Source organism: Xiphophorus couchianus, chromosome 21, assembly GCF_001444195.1.
Source record: "Xiphophorus couchianus chromosome 21, X_couchianus-1.0, whole genome shotgun sequence".
Taxonomy (NCBI): Eukaryota; Metazoa; Chordata; class Actinopteri; order Cyprinodontiformes; family Poeciliidae; genus Xiphophorus; species Xiphophorus couchianus.
The window spans coordinates 7,724,564-7,745,890 of NC_040248.1; the positions used below are offsets into that span (position 1 = coordinate 7,724,564).

The 21,327-nt window shown below is 40.0% G+C and overlaps 1 protein-coding gene and 1 long non-coding RNA gene across 20 annotated transcripts in view; both read right to left on the reverse strand.

Annotated features, from left to right (window-relative positions):
* LOC114137020 (uncharacterized) overlaps positions 1-16,885 on the reverse strand; it is a 50,074-nt gene extending 33,189 nt beyond the window's left edge. For all 17 annotated transcript variants that reach the window (XR_003593921.1, XR_003593916.1, XR_003593918.1 and 14 more), the window contains exon 1: positions 16,680-16,885. This is a non-coding gene — a long non-coding RNA (uncharacterized LOC114137020). The remainder of the gene's footprint in view (positions 1-16,679) is intronic.
* Positions 16,886-17,617: 732 nt separating this feature from the next.
* myca (MYC proto-oncogene, bHLH transcription factor a) lies at positions 17,618-21,327 on the reverse strand. 3 transcript variants are annotated; one of them, XM_028005684.1, is made up of 3 exons: positions 21,187-21,327; positions 18,910-19,594; positions 17,618-18,656 (listed from the first exon to the last, which is right to left on the reverse strand). In XM_028005684.1, exons 2-3 carry the CDS (start codon positions 19,559-19,561, stop codon positions 18,001-18,003), a joined length of 1,308 nt encoding a protein of 435 aa, XP_027861485.1. In that variant the 5' UTR covers positions 19,562-19,594; positions 21,187-21,327; the 3' UTR covers positions 17,618-18,000. The 3 variants fall into 3 exon arrangements, with proteins under 3 accessions (XP_027861485.1, XP_027861486.1, XP_027861483.1); XM_028005685.1 differs by lacking the exon at positions 21,187-21,327 and adding an exon at positions 19,864-20,070 and having other exon boundaries at positions 17,618-18,653; XM_028005682.1 differs by lacking the exon at positions 21,187-21,327 and adding an exon at positions 19,864-20,070.

Sequence of the window (21,327 nt, forward strand, 5' to 3'; positions counted from 1 at the left end):
TAACTTCTATTGTTGACATATTGAGGAAAAGCCCTCAAAAAAAGAAATATTAACACCATCTAATGTGGAATTTCCAATTAAGTAAAGCAGTTGAAATGAGGAAGTCTTATAACTGCTGCTCTGACGAAGCACCAATGCTTTTAAAAGGTCGTGATCTTAGTGACAGGTCTGCCTGGAAAGACGATACTGATGAACGTTGCCTAGTTATTCAGCAAAAAATGCTTCGCAGTCCACTCATTCAGGTCATTTGTCCCCAACAGCCAGCAGCCTGTAGCAGTCTCTGCTCCACTGGCAACCCTGCATTACAGATATTTAATCTCAGGATCAACAATTTGAGTTTATACGATCCAGAAAGCTTTCTGTAATTAGTTGTAATCTAGTTTCTAATGTAAATATCTTAGAACATCTGAAATACGACGAAACTAAAATACAGATAAATTTTCAGCAAGAAATTTTTCTTTATCTTATTTAATATGGATGAAGAAGCACTAGTTCCACTGGCAGATTATTTTACTTATATCTAACTTTTTCATCAATATTAAGGAATTAAAACAAGCTCCTACATCTTGCTAAAAAGTTACTTGTAAGTTTTTTTTGGCTTATTTCAAGTGTACTAAGATACTTGCACTAGAACTAGACCAAAAATACTTGGTAACATTTTATCTTTTTGAAGTAAACACTGGTTTGTGATGAATTATTGCTTCTTCTTATCAATGAAAGCCCAAGCCCAGGCGCACACTTTAATTCAGCTTGTTTTATCCGGGTTATAAAAGTTGAAGGGTCTCCGTCCCTTTCATTTCTCCATGCGCCTTTCAATCCTCTCAAACAAGGAAGGCTAAATATTTACACGTCAGCCTTTGCTTGCCTAACGATAAAGCTGAACTCACTCAACAGAGCAATTTTTTTTTTTGAGGGGGAAAAAAAAAAAGTTTCAGGCAAAACATGACGACATGATGAGCACCAGGCCACTTTGCGATGGCGTTCCCTTCCTGCAGGTTCGACCTCCTTTTCAGGACATGGCAGGGCTCAGAGACCCGGGGGTCCGCCGGGGCAGGAGCTCGGCGCAGCATCACAACCCTGCTGACAATGCGGTCTTTGTGAAAAGAGGCAATCTGTGCGTTTAGAAATGGCTCAGGCCCAAAAGAGATTAAACAGAGGTGGGCTGGATCGCCATGTGAAGAGCGTTTTAGACAAAGACAACAGCTGAGAGAACACACATCATCACAGAACAACGAGGCGGCCACTAAACTGCCGTTAAACGTATTTTAATAACTATTCAACCAATCCAAAACGAGAGAATTTACAAACTATTAACCGGAGACACATGCAAATTGAAGCAATTTTGTAAATTCAGCATTCATTCATTCATTTAGAAGCAGAGCTGCATAAAAGCCAGCAGGATACAAACTTGATGACATTTGAGAGAAAGTGGAAAAAAAGAAACTGAACCAGAAATGAGCTGATTCCTCTCGTTTTCTCCAATATCTAATCTGCTTACAGGGGAAGAAAGTTGGATGCATTTCTCTGGGATTTTATGTGATGGACTAAAACAAAGTAGTGCATAATTGTAAATTTGATAGAAAATGATTCATGGTATTTCATATGTTCTTGACAGGAACGATGGAAGTAGAGAGAGAGGGAAAACCTGCAGTAAATGACCCAAAAGGACGACTGGCTCTGGTCTCGGTTACACTGTAAAATTAAAAATTATTTGACTTTAATATAATTTTTTGTTCAAACAAGAAGTTTGTTTTCAACATGAAACAAGAGGCATTTCTCAAAAGATAAAACTATGTAAAATAATTTTTTAATCACTTTTATTTACATTTTATTTCAAAAATAGAATATGGACGATTATTTAAACACATTTGAGTAATCAATGGAGAAATATTCATAGCATTGCAGCCCTCCTGATCAAGTTTCTGCATGTTTCTACTGGAATGTTGATTTTTATGTTATTAGTGATAAGCTTTTGAAAGAGCTCATTGCCATTACCCTAATCTTTAGCTCCCTCCAGATTCTGAGTCAGATTTTGTGGCCTTAAAAGAATAAAATGTGAAAAACTTGCAGAGATTTAAACACTTTTCAAAAACACAGACAGATATCCACTTTTCTCCAAAGTATTTTTCTGCTTTTCAAACCATCTCAGGAAAAAGGCTGGAGGAAGAAATCAGTTAAAAAATGTCACCACATGTCAAAATGCTTTCTGTACATCATGTGTATGTAAAGCTATAAAACATCAAGGAGTTTTTACACCCATCAGTCAAATGGGCTTCCCACTATACGATACACTGCAGCAATCTCATGCTAAAGGAGCTAAATCTAATCTGAGATAAATCAGCAGCAGCTAGAAATTCCCCGTCCTGTTTCTGCCTGATAGTGAAAAGAACAACAGCCATCAGCAGGAAGAGGAAACATTGTCCAACATCACCACAACAGAGGAAGAGGAGGATAAGACATGTTAAAAACTGAAAATCCCCCATCGGCTGAACAATAGATTCAATTTGTACATATGTAACAATTAACAGAGAGCGTAAAACTGTTCTCTCCATCCAAGTAAGATGTGGAATTCCTCATGAAGGGAACACAATCTGTTCTGCGGATGAAAGGCTCCCAGGAACCCGGCGGAGCACAGAGGCTTCTGGGATGAGGCATTTCTCAGTCTGGTGCTGCATTTGTCTCGTTTGGCACAAAGCGCTGATTAGATTCACAATCTGGCTCATAAAGACGTCGCACTGTACAGAACTATACGGCTGGAGGGACTGCGAATGATAACAGGATGTACTGCACATGTTTTACTGCATCTGGAGAGCAATTTCAGCACAAATGAAACCTGAAAAAAGTTTATCTAAGTGATGAGCATCCTTGGCCTGAACTGGTGTAATAATGAATAACGAATCTAGAACTGTGTCGCTCATAGTGGCAGCATGTTGGAGAAGCTCCATCAGTTCAGATCCTTCAAGGCTCTGCTCTGTGTAGGGATGGGTACCTCTGACATTTGAATCGATTTGGTACCAATATCCGCTACCTGGGAATCAGTATTGGTACTCAATGGTACCAATTTTCATTCCTTTTGAACTATTTTATTTTATTTAACATATTTATTTCTCAATATATTTGTTATATTTAACAAATATATCAATACAAAATCCAACTCTTTGTATTGTAACATCACAGCTATTTAAAGTGAAAACTCTTCAGAACAACTAATGCAGTGTTTTGTCTTATTGCACAAATTAAAATCCAGTTCCATATATTCCTATTTGTCATTTCCCCTGTAAGAAAAACTGTGATGGAGGTCCGTGGAAGGCAAATAAGTTTAAATCAAATAAGCAAAAAGGCATTCTATTTTACAAATGAGGTGACTTGACAGATGGAGGCGTGCTAATGGCAGCTAATGCAGGAGTTGTAGATCTGCGGCTGTCAAAATCAAATTGCGCATTCTTCAGCGTTAAGAAAAATCTTGTGCTTAACCATTTGCTCTCTAAAATTGTGTTTCCACTGCTGGTCTTGTACTTCATGTCGCTAATATTGCAACAAGCGTAATACGTACCGCATTTTTGAAAAGTAGAGCCGTACCTTTGAGCGTTTTCCATTGGCCATGCTTTGTTTACTGACATAGCGGCTGCTGACATCATTACGCTCTTGCATTCAGGACAAGCATGGAAAATCCCCCACTCTTCGTCCATACTGTCACAATGATGCCGTTTAGGTGCCAAAACATGTTGCCTTTTGATTTTACGTGAATAGGTACTCGGTAGTACTGACAGAATTCGGTTGGTACTTGTAAAAGTATCGATTTCGGTACCCATCCCTGGCTCAGTGGGACCAACACAGATGGATCCAGGAATATTGCACTTACTTCTCCTTTTTCTTCTTCATGTGTTTACCTTCATGCATATTGCCTGACTCTGGCAGCTTCTCCATCCTGTTGTAGTTCTGTCTGTCTGTCTGTCTCTCCATTAGTAACATAATGAGCGTTCAACAACAGGAGCAGCGGGAGGGAAAGAGCCTCAATGCAGTCCCTTAAATAGGGCCTTTAGGTTGAAAAGCTACCATTTGGGCGTCTATTTAACGAGCACATGCCACCAGATGTGTCACCCTGTCAGCGTCCCTCCCTGCAGCACAGGAAGTGGGTTCAACCTGCCACACTGCGGACCCATGGATGCTGAAGAACCGGGCTGCTGTTTTTAGAGCGTTCTGCGACTTTGTGAAGAAGAACAGCGGTCACCTGTAGATCAAACATCTTTGTCTAGGAACATGCTCACTGATAAAGATAAAAGACCCTGAAACCAAAAGGCAGGAGAGGTAGGAGCCCCAGGGGGCCCCCCATCTGTTGTGAGCAAATAAACAGTGAATGGGAATGAAAGGGCCCTTTCCCCTGCAGACATGCAGAACCATTAATCAGGACCAGGATGCGCCTGCTGGGTTCGCACTGACAGGTCAGCAGCATCAGACTCTCCTCCTCCCCTCACTGTATCTCCATTAGAGCCTGGAGGCGTCAGTTGGCTGCCACTCGCTATCACTATTTTCACAACTGTCCTCCATGGATAACCAGAAGAGAAAAAAGAAAAAGAAAAGCTGCACAGGAGGAGCCGAATGATTTATGAGCTGCCATTTACAGCACCAATAAATAAACATTTGCTTTAGGAGCTGCTGTGACTGCAGGAGACCCCAGGAGCCCAGGCTGGCACACCTTTCCCATCGTAAAGGCTTATTGCGGTAAATAAACAGTTATAAAGTAGTGCTTACATGGAGTTAATGTTACAGCTGTGATCATCTGGGCCCCTAAAATGAGGATTTTCTAACTGATACGTTTTTACCAGCAAAGTTCTCAGAAGATCGTTGTAACAAAATCTAGTATTATAGCACCTTATGGCAATAAAACAGAAACACATTTCTTCATTGTTAAAATAAAAGTTGGTTTAGTGAAGAACTAAGTAGTTGCATTCACTCAAGTTATTATTTATTGTATTAGAAAAGCTCAACGTAGTCGGTTTGTGACCCCAATCCAAAGATTTTCAACTAGATCAGCATCAAAAAGTGATCGGCCATTCATAAAGTCAAAAATCTGATATTTTTCCAGTGAGTAAAAGAACCAAAACTGAACTTGCTGAAAATGTCAGCGAGTTCAGTTTTCAGCTTTTCGATGTGGGTCGTTTTTTCTAAAGAGTCACTTTCAGCTTCACCTTCGTCACTTTTTTATTGACTATTTATTAGCTTTCTTCTGGGTTTTGTGGGTTTTGGGGCTTCTATCACCACTCGTCAAAGTTTGTAGGGTTTTATGTCGAGTTACTCAAACTGAGTGGATTTATTTGTACAGACTTATATGAGATAGAGAATATTGTGTTAACCAATCCTCCATCTTACCGGAAGGTAAACGCATCAAGGCAGTTGTTTGGTAATGCTAGCTTCGCTAACCAAAATAATCACAAGAATAGATGGTAAACTCTGTTTTACAGTGACTGTGGTTTAGGAGAGGCCTATTCAAAGTCCAGACTGAAACCCTGTGGACAGGCTGTTCATGTTCAGAAATTGATCAATTGGAACATTTCTGCAAAAATGAAAGAGTCATTGCCTGTTATTAATGGCACAACCATTGGTTTCATTACCATTTTGTCATCATTAGAAAATTGTCTTTTCTTTCTAATTCTCTTTGTCTGATATTTAAACCTGTTGAATGATCTGAGGCACAAAGAGAAGAACAAAACACATTTTCAGGAGAGCAACTAGTTTTCCTTTCAATTACAGCAAAGTTTAAATGAGTTTAAATGCAAAGACAATTGGGTAAAAGCCAGGCATTTTTGCCTCTGGATTTATGTGACTCAAGCACATTCAGTCCACAACAAGCACGGGTCCTGGTAAAATATTTACAGCCATTGCTTAACTAGCCACTGGGCTTTCTAGGAATATAATAGAAAATGCATTTTCATCCCATCTGGGTTCGCACTAGGAAAATGCAAATGAGCTACATCTTTAAAACATGCCTATCAAACTCTGTATCTATTTAATACTAATTCAAGTGAAGGTGGTGGGAGCATCATGCTGTGGGGATGCTTTTCTTCAGCAGGGACTGAAAAGTTGGGCAATACTAGAAGAAAATCTGTTAAAGGTTGCCTGAGACTTGGGGAGAAATTCATCCTCCAGGTGGAGAATTAACCAAAACAATACAGCCAGAGTAACACTAGAATGGTTTGTATTAAAACATCTTCACTACAGAACCAGAAATGTTCACACTTTTGCAACTCTGTGCTATTTTCAACCAGAACATGCCCTTAAACCCAGTTGGCAAACACAACATGTCCTGCATCCCCAGAAGTAAGATAAGACGAGTCCACCCCCCTGCTCACTCCAAACAGGCTGAATGTGGAGGAGGAGCTGAAGGGGTGACAGGGTGCAAGCAAAGATAGTAAAAAAGGAGGGGCTCCAACTGTATGATTCAGCAGAGGTATCAATTCCCACAGATGGGAAGTTTTCTCCTATTGCCTTACAAAGGAGGGGAGTAAAAAGGCAATCAAAGCCACTCCAGGGACTCTGCCGGTCAAAAATGAGGCACATCACTGAGCCTGCATGGGGCTCAAGCATGAGGTTTAAGGCGATAAACAGAAGGCAAAAAATATAGTGGAGATTTCTGGAAACACCTTTGTCACTTGGAGAATCTTTAAAAGGAAAAGACTTCTTAAAAGTGTCTTAACAGCAGTCTTTTCTTCTTTTGAAGAAGAAAATACTTTCTTCAAATTACCTTCAGGAAATCTTACAATGTTGCAGATCAAAATTTGTTTAGGCTCTCTCATTTTTAGGCAAAGATTTGTTCTTGGACTTTTGCTGTGGTTTTTATTAAGGTGACTTAACAGGGGTGGTCTCTGACTCACCCTGTTGAGTCAGCTTAATTGAAGTCTGGTTTGTTTGTCTAGAAAGTCTGGATGGTTAGAGAAGCTGTGAATGCATGATCAAACTCTGATGCCGACAAAAAAACAAAACAAACTCTGGTCCATCTAAAAACCTCTGTCTCTATTCTGCTGTAGTGAACACTGCCATTGTTTGAATACAAATGTGAATACCAAGTGGACCAGAGACAGCTTCAAATGCGGGAAGAGAACTATAACGCAGGGCATTCTGGGTAAATGCAAAAAAACAAACTCATGAGTTCTGCGCTAGAGAAAGAAGTAGCTTGTGGTCTTTTGCTAAAGATTGAAGAAAAATCCTACAACTTCTAAAATCTAACGCCATTCCATTTTTATTTACATTTTGTGAAGAAGGCAGTCACTTTCAGTGACTTCTTCTGAGGTTTCCTTCTTTAAGAAGGTTGTGATTCGGGCTGTTGTAAAAGAATATTTTAGTAATCGAATATGATTAATCGAGGAATCGGATCTCTCTCTCTCTCTCAAACCGTAATGACGTGGTCCCGACAGTGCAAAAAATATCGTACTCCAACCATTGTGCCGCCAAATTCAACAATCCTTATTTGTCCCCAAACCCTGACAAAGCGCAGCACAATTCAACAGCATGCTGCTAGCACTTCACAACAACTCAGAGGCGGAAGTAAGAGCGCTGCCCTCCACAAATAATAATCCGGCCGGAACACAGTGCGCTAGATAATGAAACATAATTTAACGAAGCTTTGAGGCAGATAAATTTTCCTCGAGGAATTTTAATAATCAAGGTACTCAAATCATTTGAGGAATCGTTTCAGCCCTAGTCGTGATACAGCGCCACCTCAGGTGAGGAGAGGAACAGCTTTTCTAAGCGTTTGTTTCATTTGACACAGTGCAGTGTGACATCGAACCACACCAGCTGAAAATGTAACAAATATTGCAATTTTGGTCCCCAATCAAGTCTACCGAACTGTCTGGTGTGAAAACACTCTTGCTAGTCTAGTTTCTGAACACCTTTGATAAATTGTTGTAATCAATTAACCTAATATTTTGTTTCTGAAGATTTAATATTAGGAAAATCTTAATTTTTTTCACCAATGCACCTTGGGTTTCCATTCAGAATGTTGTCAGCCAAGGCCGGCCTGTCTGGTTTGAGAAGCGAGTTTTACAGCCTCTAATTATTTGTAGTTTGAATTCAGGTCAACTCAGAGAAGTTAAGATCAGAAAGCGAGAAATTTTTTTTATTAAAATTGGAAATTCAATTTGGCATGAAAAAATCTGAGATTTTATTTTTAAGGCCTACTTTCTGCATTTTTTTTTGTTTGAGCTAGAGAGCCACTCAGCCATAAAAAGCCCTCTAAGCTCAATTAATTAACCAGTGTTGTGTGTAGCTTTTAAATAATATATTAATGTATATAATTCAACTTAATTCATTACAACTTTTTCTTTATCTAAAAGGGGAATTAAATGTCCTAACTCACATCTTCTAATTATCTTCGAAGAGTCGTTTTGAGTCTTTGAAGACTGACTGGTAGCAGTCAGTCTTGCAACAAATCTTAGAGGCTTCTGACTGGAGACTGTTGCTGTATGAAAATCTTATAAATACCATGACATTTTAACACATCTGGGCAGCAGAGATTATTTTCCACAGTAACATGTCCTACATGAAACCATCAGTTGACAAATTCTGCTAATCCAAATCATTTGCTTTTGCTGTTCCCCTTTGAATTTCTGTCAGACCACATGGTTAAAAAGACATACTTGCCTTTTAAATATTTGTTGTTGTATCAACCTTCTCATCTACTCTGCAGCTCCAGGAACAAAACCAAACACGGAGAAGCAGAATTCAGTTTTTATTTTCCAGAAAACCACTGAAACACATAGTTCCTAGGTCATAAACCCATTTGTTCAGAGTTGCCTGTTATTAATAATAACTGGAATATCATAAACTGCTGTTTGTAATGGTTTTTGCTTGTTTGTTATGTCACAGCACTCTGAATTACCTGATTTTTTGGCTGAAAATGCATATAAATAAATTATGATTGACGGAAGAGATGGTTTGAACTTCCTAATTCTGTCTCTGCCTTTGGTTCTTTACACTTTTTACAGGAAGGGTCACAGCAGACTCTACCTGCTGAGAAGGCTGAGGTGTTTTAGACTGCAGAGGGCAGTCTACCACCCCATGTGTGAAGCTGTTGCTGCACTGGAGAACTCCTACAGTGACAGACTGCTGCATCCCAAGTGAACAAAGAAGTGTCATCGTAGATCCTTCCTCCCAACAACTGATAGATTTTATAACCATTACTGCTCCCAACAAATTAATGTGTTTACATACCTACCGGTTTTTGTGCATCTCTGTTGTTTAAAAAGCTTTATGTTAATAGTCTGCTTTTAATACACAAATACAAGCACAATTTGTAATTTTTTTCACTACATTTTTTCAGATGCACATTCCTTTGGAACAAAGTTGTACCTTTTAATTACTCCCCAGTATTTTATGTTGTAATTTTGGCATAACTGTGCTGTATCTTATCCGTAATTCTGTTTTTATATATTTTATATTTGTGTGAATTTACATGCCTTGCAGCTATTGCACCAGAATTTCCCCACTGTGGAACAATAAAAAGTATTTCTATTCTTTTCTATCCACGGGTAAAAAGATTTGACTCTTATAGGTTATAAAGAGGAAATCTTTCTATCCCATTTACCAAAAAGCTACATATGAAAGGAGATTTTTGGATATTTGACAAATTTAAGATATATTGAGGATAAACACTAACTCCGTTAAGAGCATAAAAAAGTTTCAGTCCAAGCCTCTGTTGTTAGAACAGTGGTTTTATTGTTACTCTGCAGCCCTGCCGCTCCTTCAAACACATCAGGTGCCATAAAGTGTGTCGAAAGAACGGAAGATATGAAAGAACTTTGACCAAGCAGGAATTTTTACAACTTCCACCTAGGATCTAATCTTACATCAACACTCTGGAGGAGCTCTGAAACTCTCTCATCATGTTTGGCATCATTGCAACACGTGGGTGTCACCCTTTCACTGATGTGGATAAAAACAACAAAGGAGCTCCATCCGTCTCGAGCTCCTCCTTCGCTGTCAGCTCCATAAGGGAGTATGGAAAGTGGCCTAATAAACGTGCGGGCATGTTTCATTTCAACCACCAGCCCTCACGCTCGCACAGTGGCAGGACACATAAACATAAAATGTAGGTCAGTTAAACAGTTTGTGTCTGTTCTCCTCCCTGCATGCCTGAACTGGACCGACAGCGAGAAAATCCAACACGCCGGCTGCAGATTGTGACTCATCTCTCCCGGACAACCTGGGATGGACCTCGTATTTCTCATTTTGTCCTCCTTCGGTCTACACCCCCTCCTCATTCCTGTTAAGCAGCACCGCAGAGCTCCTGTCTGAGGGGATCATGTTTCCTCTTCACTGTGACTAAACTCAGACCAAACACAGTGTGTTTAAAGCTGCGTGTCATTCTGAGGCATGAGCTGTGTCAGGATTCTTGCAGGGAGCAAAAAGAAGAGGATCAAGCAGTTACAGGATAAAAACACCCAGCATGTCGAGTTTTACAGTGGACCCCCGCCTATTTGCAGTTCAGCATCTGATTTTTGTGGGCAAAAATGCAGAAAATATGCATTTTCTGCATATTTGCAGAAAATGCCCTTTTTAGTGGATTATTTTGTAGAGGATATCTAAATATTTTGTCGCTAGGCATGTTGCAATGCAATAAATCAATTAATTGCATGGTAAATTAAAACAAGCACAATGATTTACATTTGCATAATTTATTGTTTTTCTCCATTCCCTCTCTATCAAAAACTGGATGACAAAAGTCTTCAGTCAGTTGCTTTGGTCTCAATTTTGTTTACACGAAAGATCTGCTATGTCACTCTGCTCTTGCTTATTCTCAAACCGTGTTCAGAGCTTTTATCTTTTGTTCTGTTTGACGAGTGTGTGTTTGGTCAGATGTTACGAGTGGGCGCAGTTATTACCAATAAATGCTGCAGGACTTCCCAGGAGTTCTGCACTCGGGTTCTTGTGAAGAATGAAATGTCCTGCCAGAAAGGACTTTGCTCTTTTTATGCCACCTTGAGTAGAAGAACAAATTTCTCCGTGTTTGCAGAGTGTGTACAGACCTTAGGGGGGACATGTTACACGCTTCTCTCTACCTTCTGTTCATTTTGCTAGGGATAATTAGCTTTTTTTCTAAATCAACGCCTTCTGCAGTTATCCATGACATTCAATTGTTACTGTGCTTCAGGCTAAAGTGTTCCTAAAATCTGCAACCCTGAGAAGACTGTTGTTGCGCGAAATTAATGTACTGTAGAATCCTCTGGACTTTTATATTTCATTTTTAGGTCATTAGTGGATACATCTGATAGGTTTTATAAATGGCTTAGTGTACTCTTATTTAAGATATGTTCCTTGTTTGTGGTACGTGTAGAATAAGAGAGAGAGCCAAACCAGTAAGGATTTCATAGTATTTTCCTAGTGTACTTAGTGCTGAAATGTGCGTGCTTTAGGATGTGTGTGTCACGCTTGGTTCAATCCATCCCAAAAATGGTGGTGTTACACCAGTACAACGGCAAGGTGCTACATCAAGGTCAGTTGAAGACAAAGACAAAGTAGTCCCACCATTAGAGAACCACACCAGCAGCAGCATTGTTTTATTTGTGACAAAAATTGTGTCATTTTGTTCTCCGCCTCATGTTGTCCCCCAGGCAAACCTTTCCCCCCTTCTACATGCAGAGCCACTGTCAGAATGTCTGGGGTGTGTTTGTTACGCGAAAAACTGCCCCAACTGCTCAAATACCAGAAGCCAGTTGAATAGTTTTGAGGAGCGATTGTCTGTACTGTTGGACCAAAACACTGAACTTCCCCTTTTAGGTTCTGGTCCAATGGAGTGAGTGAACACCCCACTGATGTTTTCTGTTCTTTTTTGGCTTCCAATAACATTATATAAAAAAAAAAAGTAATTGCAGCTCATCAACAATCAATAGCCATTCCTCTCTGTCATGGCTGATGTATTTACTATGCTGTTGTAAACTACACATATGCCAAAACCACATAAAATCCATTTTTTAATGTCCATAGTATCGTGTTTGGCCATCAAAGTCTACCCTACACCTTACAGAGAACATATGGAGTATTGTCAAGAAGAAGATGAGATACCAAAACCAACGACGGAAAGAAGCTGAGGGTCACAATTAAAGCAACTTTAATCCATGCAGTAATTCATATATAATGAGCAGCTCTGATGAACAGTATATTAGTGTATATACTGTACAGCATATAAACATACTTCATAAAGACTTGAAACTTCAGAGCCACATAAAGACAGTTACAAAGTGGGACTTCAATCACCTGAAGAACAAGATATAGAAAAACTCATCCATGCGTTTATCTTTAGTCTAATTTATTACTGTCATCACCAGTACCTAAAAAAAAAATAAATCAGTCAGACAGCTGCAGCTGATCCAGAACGCTGCTGCTGGCATTCTCACTAAAACCAGGAAGATAGAGCACATCACATTTCTAAAGTCACTACACTGGCTTCCTGTAGGTCAGAGAAAAGACTTTAAAATATGTTTGTTAGTTTACAAGTCACTGAATGGCTTAGCACCAAAATACATTAAATATCTGCTGCTGTTGTATCAACATTCTGGTTCTGGTCTGCTCTGCATTCCCAGAACCAGAACCAAACATGGAGAAGCAGGATTCAGCTTCTGAGCAGCACAAATCTGGAACAAACTTCCAGAAAACTGCAAAACAGCTGAAAAACTGAACTCCTTTAAATCACAGCTAAAAACCCACAGGTTTATAGTTGCCTTTGATTAGCAGTAAATGGAACATTGATCAACATATTTGCCTGATGATTTTTATATTTAATAAAGTGTAATGTTTATTTATTGTTTCATAATTGATAATCGTGGTGTTTTTATGATGTAAAGCACTTTGAACTGCCTTGTTGCTGAAATATGCTGTAGAAATAAACTGGATTTAACTTTTCAATAGGACCAAATTTCTATATTTAAAAAATATTATTGCTTTCATACTATATAAAGTGCAGCAGAGTGTTGTAGTTTAATTAGCTCTAAGAAGCTAATAAATAAATATATAACTATATGTATCTAAGTTTCATTTTTTGCATTTCATTACTGAAATAAACTTGTTAAACATATTCTAATTTATTGAGATGCACCTGAAATACAGCACAATAATGACCATAAACATCTAAGCACTAAATTAGACAGCTCAAAAACAGATGTTTTGCAAAATGCTTAAAAACCGCTGCAGAGCATGTTGACCTCCTCCGTCCAAACCACGTGGCAGCATATTCCTGAAAAGCCTCACATTCCCAAACCAGACTTGAAGCTGGCAGCGAGCAGCAGATTCATCCCCACTGACTGACTGACGACACAGAGACAGATAGCACACGAGGCGAAGCAGGGCGTGACGTTGTTTTATAAAAACGATGCTGCAAAATGAGCGAAAAGATCCAACTGGCAGACAAGCAACGTTTTAAGGAGGATCAGATGCTTTAATCTATTCCAGCTTCCAGGATGGAAAAAATACCGTCAGATTACATAAGAGCAGACCTCTGTGTCCTCGAGCCTCTAAGTATGTATCACTGCGGCGAGGAATTCAGCTTCCTGAACGTTTCCTGGAAATCATGCAGATCTTATATTTCTATCTGCAAGACTTTTATTATAAGCAGGACTTTAAGGATTGTTGCCGATGTTTTGGTCTTGTACTTTTATTTGCAATGTTCTAAATGTAAAATAAGATAGAAAGTTGCAGATTTATTAATATATTAACCACAACTTCCAAGATTTTTTAGTTTCTAACAACACAAATAAGCCACTCTGGTACTTTTTCCATGTTTAATGTATGTTTGTTTTATTGTAGTTTAATAATTTCTTCTGACTGCAAAGATCCATATTCAGTTTTGAATAAGCTCTTGCTCTTTATGTGTCCATGGAGTCGTTGGATATTGAAGACAATCTGTTAAATCTCTCTTTGTTTTGCTAAATTACAATAAAGAAAAACTCTACAGGACGGTTGACACGTTTAAGGCCATCTGGATGACACAAAGAGTGAATCTGCTGTAGAATAAAAAGGTTTTAATCCATTTCTGATGCAACAGTTGTTTCCAAATCTGGTGCAGATGCAGCTTTGGAAATAGAGGTTTTGACTATTTATACTAATGTTTGGGGATTCCTAAAAGCACATTCAGGATGTTTACAATAGGGAATTAACTCTTTGTTTTTCTTGGAACAAGATGATCTATGCAAATCAGTTTAAATACTTAACATAAGAAAATGTGCTACTGGATAATTCTTATCTAATCAAAATCTATAAACCATGAGATCATCATCAAACACATGTTGTGTTAATTAAGCAATTTAAGCAGCCCAGAAAACAAACAAGCAAAGAAAACAAAGACAATATACTGCAAAGCTTTAAAAGAGAAACAATTTCCAACATTTCCTTCACTCTGCTTTCTAATATTAATATCTGAAAACACTAGAAACAACACAAACTGGTTTAAGCTACCAAAAGGTTAAGGCATGGTAAAAACAAAACAAACAAACAAACAAGCTCTCTACAGAGCTTGTTTGATCGCTCCAGGCTGATCGTTGCCTGATTGACGCAAGATTCAAAATCTAAAGTATCAGGTGTGCAGAGATAACACAAACCGAGAGAAATTAGTTAGGAAGCGGAGTGGACGGATTTATTCAAATAGATGAACACAATCAAATTAGCATAAGAAACTGTCTGCTTTACAGTAAAAAACAGAAGGTTATATCATGATGTGTGGAGGAATTAACACATCTGATAGGAATTCAAACTCGCCCTGCAGTACAGCAAGAACAATTCAACCACTCACTGTCTGATTCCAGTTTATTTCTCCTTAACCAACCTGTGATTTAGAAACCAGTAACACTGATCAAGATTTTGGCCATATATATATATATATTTAGTTTTTTATCGGCAATTGAAAGAAGGTTACATTAAATACTTTGAACTGCCTTGTTGCTGAAAGTGTGACATAAATAAAATTACCTTACTTTACCTAAGTGTTTGACAGAACTGGGCTAAACCTCAGTGCATTTTTAGTGGAGCAGGACCTGGTTATATGCTGAAAATTTGGCCACAGAAATGTGGTTTGAAATGGCAGTTGTAACCAGGATAGAAAAATATATTACTTGTTTTACATCCAAAATACAGCTTACTGCTCTCCAGTGTGCTGCAAGGCAGGGCTGCACAACATCAGATAAACATCTTGCATCATCCCAATGTCCGCACTTCTCTTTGTGAGCTTTAGCATCGCGCTAGCTGAAACGTACATCAGTTGTGGCCGCTGAGGAAGATATAATAGCTTCTGTGTGATTTTTAACATTCAAATGGCAACTTTTTATTTAAAATTGGTGCTTCATTGGACCAAACCTCATTCGAGAGAATGCAGATGATTGTGGAACTTTCTTTAGTAGCTTGAAGTAACCGATAAACTACAATTTATTTCAGAATAATTCTATCCCGTTTCAGCTTTCTTGAGTTAACATCTGCTATCAATTATAGAGAATATAAAGAAACGTAGATAAAGTTCAGCTGTTCTAGTAGGATTTTCCTGACATTTGTTCATTTCCGTCAGTTTGCAGACGTTAGATATGGTCAAAAGGATCTCACTGTACAAAGGCATCAGTCAGGAGAAGGATACACAAAATCTCAACAGCATTTTAAATACACAATGAACTCCTGCAATGCTAGTTGACACGCTATTGGTTGGCGTTTGCAAAGCAGCCAATACAGGAGTACTATTTCTTTTCCTTGATGCTGATTGGTTGTACCAAGAAGAGTAGAGTTAAATTAGACTGTGGATTTTAGTTTCTGTCACAGTCCTAAGGTGTAGCGCTTATTAATACAAATTAAGCTAATTTTGATTTATTTGAACTATTAAATTAGGGTTTAATGAACATTTTTAGACAGGGTCTCAAGTATTTGTGAATGTTAGGTATTTGCAGGTGACTGTGCTCCATAATCTCTGCGAATATTGGTGATCCACTGTAGAATGTAGGAAATGTATTAATTTATTCATCTACATTAATTATTTAATTAATTGGTTAATGTCATATTCTTCCCTATAGATAATAGAAACACCTCTACAGCGGTTTTGGTTTTGAAGCTCCGCACCAAGACCACCATCTGGCCACCATGTTAAAACTTTCTGGAGACACCCCTGCTCTCATGTCTGACTGAGGCTACACCCCATTCCGTTTTACTGTTTTTTACAGCACATAGGCACCAACAAATGGTTTAAAAATACACCTTCTAAGATCTGTGCTTGCAGCATGGAAGGTTTATGCGACCCATGAAGAAAACCTGAGGATTCAGGACCCATGTGCATTTCCTCACTGATGCCTATTGTTATCTTTTGTTATGATCCTGAACTGTGCTGTACAGTAACAGCAGAAACAAAGCCATGGTTGAAAGCAGCACCAGCTTTTCTCTTTGTTAAATCATGTCATCCCGAGCATAAAAACGGAATAAATCTGAAAACAGCATGTTTAAAAGAGCCCGAGCTCCAAACTCTGCAGCATTACCAGGAGTTGGTCAGACAATAGAGACGGAGCAAGCCGAGCACAACAATCCTCCTGAGAACAATCGCTTCACGCAGGTAGAGAGTCACATTCACGGTTTATAAAATCCTCCATGCGGTCTCTAGGCTCCCAGAAACCGCTTTATGTGAAGTTTACAAGATGTAGACATGAAAGATAAACCAGCTTTACCTGCTCGTGCATCTTAGAGGAAGATTTAGTTTAAAAACCCGCTGCTGTGTCTCAGCTCCTGAAGCTCCATCTTTGTGGTCATATTCCGGGTTTTTTTTTTACTAATGTTTTCACGATGGTGATGGTCAGAGACGCGTCTCAACTCGAGCTCACTTCCATGTGCTCGCGACCAGGACCACGCGCTCACAGAGTGAGCTGGGATAGGGCGCGTGACGTCACGGCGAGACTGGAAAAACAGCTCGAGGGATAGACTGACGTAGAGTCAGGTGTGACGTACAGGTGGAACCTACGTTTCTACGTGAAAATCTGGCATAAAATTTTATTTTATTGATCAACTATAAGAACTGAATTACTCTACTGATTTTAGTAGGGATTAATGCAGCTTGAAAGATTTTTGTAAATCTAAATTTGCAACTTTTAATGGAAATATTGTATAAGTTCGAGCAGTATTTGATCAAAATTTCAATCTATTGTTTTTACGCTATTTTAAAATATTCTGTAGAATATTTTAATATTTAAACTTGTAAAAGGGTTTTACACATGCTTACTTAAAGTTACAAAATCTGAGCACATTTTCAAAAAGTGTGCACAAAATTTTATGGAATATTTAAGAAAAAATTTCACTATTTCTATACAATTTTGTGTATTTAATAAAAAGATGTTAAGCCTATCACATGCAGTTCACACTTTGGATTCCTTGCTCAAAAATGTTTTAGAAGTTATCAAGTTTTACATTTTAACTGAAAAACAATTCAGATTGTTTCAGGTTGACCTTTTATGAAATGTTCCCTTTAGATTAAGATCACATGCGTATCCTTAATAATATCACCACACCCAAATATCTGTCCAGCTCAGATATAAAGGCTCCTGTATGCAGATCTACCTTCTTTTCATTCTGGTTTACACTTGGATGTTTAGTGAAACACAAAAGAGGCGAATTCAAGAAAACATTTTTTTATAATTCAAAAGAGATCAAAGAACATATTGCAAAAGAAAACAAAACAAAAAATGTGAGTCTCACCCAGACATTTGCAATTGAAAAATACATTTTCTTAAGAAATATTACCTATTTACAAAACATAAAAATGTATATTTTACTTTGAGCTGTCTGTGAACAGGACAGACCCATTTTAAACATTTTATTAATAAAAATAAACTTTTAAATATTTTATCCACCCATAACTTCAGTTGAGGCAGTTTAAACATTGAAATCAAAGATTCCAAACAATTCAACCCATCGAACATCTGCATGCAACAAATGTACATCAATTCTTGAACTTTCATAACAAAAAAAAGAAAAACAAGTCTTAAATGTTATCTTTTAAACACGAGAACCCTGTAGCTGTGCAAGTCTCTGCTTTAAAAGTTCACTTTTCCTCCTCAGCTGCTCCTTGAGTGACACAAGTCTCTGTTCGTCTGACTGCATGCTGTAGATGCACTCTGTTGCCTTCTTCAGGATCACCACCTTGGCCGCCTTCTCGTTGTTGGCCACCTCTGGGATCTCGTCTCGCAGGGCGAAGAAGCTCAGCTTGAGCTCGTTCCTCCTCTGGCGCTCCAGCACGTTGTGAGTCCTTCTCTTGTCGTAGTCCTCGGTGTCAGACGTTCGCGGACTCGAACACTTGCGGTTGCTGCTGATTTGTTTGAGGACCCTGCTGGAGCTCCCTCCGCTCACTCCCCCTCCTCCTCCTCCTGCTGCTGCTGCTGCGATGCTGCTGCTGCTGCTCTCCAGCTTCAGCCTCTTGACAGCCGGCTGCTCGTGCCTCAAGGATGGATGGGCGGCATAATTATGCTGGTGAGTGGAGACGTGGCATCTCTTTAGCACCAGTGGGCTTGCGTGCCGGCTCTCCAGGGGGCTGGGGTCGCACCGTTTCACCGCGTGCCTTTTCTCTACGGTGACCACGTCGATTTCCTCATCTTCTTCTTCCTCCTCTTCCTCCTCCTGATCTTCTTCATCCTCATCATCATCTTCTTCTTCTTCTACACAAAAAAGAATAATAAAAAAAAAAATCAATCACAACATGCAACTCTTCAAATTTAAATCAGCAGCCTTGCTCTGGAGAGGGGTGTGTCTGCATGATGCATGCCCAGGGGCCAGCTAAGTACTTTCTGAGGTGAATGCAGACACATTCCAGTCACCCTCCAGGGGGGGTTTCACTGCATAAACTGCTCTTAAATACAGAAAATGCCATCATTTTGGCGCCCCCTCTAGCGCAGCGCCCATTCAGCTTACCTGAGTCACTACAACTGCTGCTGCTCCCGCTGTTGGGCGGCGTGTCCAGCCCCAGATCCTTGCTGCGCACTGTCCCTGCAGTCTGCTTGGGCGTCTCCGCCACCGGGTAGGGAAAAACCACAGACGGATCAATGCACTCCGACGCGGACGTGTTGAGATCCTGCAGGTAGCTGCTGTTCAGCCTCCACGCAGCACCCGCAGCCGGATCCACCGAAGCGGCTGCAGCAGCGGCGTCTTTTCGCGCTGCTTGCAGCGAGGCCAGTCGCTCCGATACCACCTTCTTCAGCTTGGCCGCCGCCGAGAAGCCGCTCCACATGCAGTCCTGGATGATGATGGACTTGAGGAAGGTCTGCGAGTAGTCTGCGTCGCAGATGATGCTCTGGTTGACCACGTCGTCGCCGAGGAACTCGGTGACCATCTCCAGCTGGTCGGCGGTGGAGGGGAAGAGACTGGACAGGGACGGCCGGCGGCTCGGGGAGAGGGGAGGGGTCGGGAGGAGCTCGAATTTCTTCCAGATGTCTTCGCTCGGCGCCGGAGGTTGCGGCTGCTCCGGGTAGAAGTCCTCCTCCTCGTTGTCATAGTAGAAAAAGGGCTGCAGGGAGTCGTAGTCGTAATCGTAATTCTTATTCGCCAAAACTGAATTCAGCGGCATGATTCCTGTTATGGGGCTCTCCTTATTGCGAAGCTGGCGGAAGAAGAAGAGCAAAACACAGGTTAGGTTTGTAGCAGCAAACAGCTGTTTGGCTCCGATCCTACAAGAGTGTGTGCAACATCACATGGTCACTCCACAATAATTCCTGTGTGTGTGCGAGTGCACGCGTTGCATGCATGCACAGGTGCTGCTGCAGCAGGTGCATGCAGAAACTAGAACCAGTTAGTAAAATAAGTACCAAAGCCGGAGGGGGAACCCCCGCTTTCGCAATGACAACTCTGCAGATCCTCACTCATCCTTACCTTTCAGATTTTACACAGTGGGCGAACGGAGGTGCTAAAAAACAACGTGCAGGAAAGTTATTCCACGACGGCTGTGACATTAAATCCTTCCACGGAGGGCGTCGTAAAGCTCAGCGTAGTGGGTACGTAATGAAGCATACGTACAGACGCGACTTGGACTGGACGACCCACAGCGCCTTAAAAGCAGCGTGATACTAGCAACTGCGCGTTCTGCAGCTGCTTATTTAAGCGGGCCGCATCACTCTGTCTGGGATCCTTCCGCCAGTTTTTCCCGCGAAATGGTGACCGCGACGAAAATGCGCCACGACCCGGTTTTATTTGACGCATTTACAAAACCTAAAATAATTTACACTCGATAAGGCTTCACTCCTTCTCACAAGACACAATAGAAACGGCAAATGTAGTTTATGGCTGCAATGTTTTTTGTTCTTTTAGGATTAAGACGGGGTCTAGTTATTGTGAGAGTGGGAGGGGTCATAGTAGTGTTGACGACCCACAAAAATACTAACAGACGGTAGTAATGACAGGTCGTTATGTCAGGACTGGGCACCATTATATTTTCTCTGCAGAATTTCAACACAAGTTCACAAAAGTCCATCAACTCATCTTCATCCTGGCCAATTCTTTGGGTTTACGCCAGATCAGGTGGTTGGTTGAAGGTGAAATTTGCAAAGTAAATATATAATAATAATTAGTGGCCCTTTTTGATAAGCCACAATTGAGAATATTTAAGAATAGGAATAGCTTAGCTTTCCCGAATTGTTGCACCATGGAGATTTAGAAATCTGTCAATTTTGATTATTACCGTACATAATTTTTTGGAGCTCTGGCCTTTTTTAATATTTTTCATTTGGTTCTCAATCTTCTGACTTGGCTTTCCAATAATTCGGACATAAATGTTTCACAATTACCACTTCTCTCTGTTAATGAGTCAAATAAGTCAGAATTATGAACATTTTTTTTTACATATTGCTCTGCTTCTGCACTCAAAATATATGCAAGAAAGGCAGAAAAGACTCCCAAACGTAGACGTCTACATAATCAACCCACAACTCATTTTACAAATTTTAACTCATTAATGTAAAGAAAGGCACAATTCACTCATCTTTTTCTATCAAAGTGACGCAAAACGCGTCACGTTTGCGCCGTTTAAACAGCAGTTTTGCAGGATCACAGGTGCTGCAGATCACCTCGGTGTGTGTGCAGCAGCTGACAGCCTTGAACCAGCTGAAACAGGTGATTGCCACAACGCTGAAAACCTGCAGTTTGTGGCTGCATGTCAAACACGCAACAACAGCTTTGAATAAAGTGTGGAATATTTACCGCCGTCCAGAGGTAAAAGGATCCTCTTTAACTTGGAGGGATTGGCACCAGTTAAAAACAGGAAGGAAGCAATTAAAGTAATCAGACCCACACCGCAGTTAGACGGACGAGTGAGCACTGAGGAGGAGTTTTTACGGACTT

What these genes read in the sequence shown, in the direction of transcription:
- myca (XM_028005684.1), bottom strand. Translation starts at nt 19,561, where the DNA reads ATGCCGCTGAATTCAGTTTTGGCGAATAAGAATTACGATTACGACTAC. An exon ending in CAGCAGTTGTAGTGACTCAG is followed by an intron (nt 18,657 to 18,909) that starts GTAAGCTGAATG and finishes TTTTTTGTGTAG; the next exon opens with AAGAAGAAGAAGATGATGAT.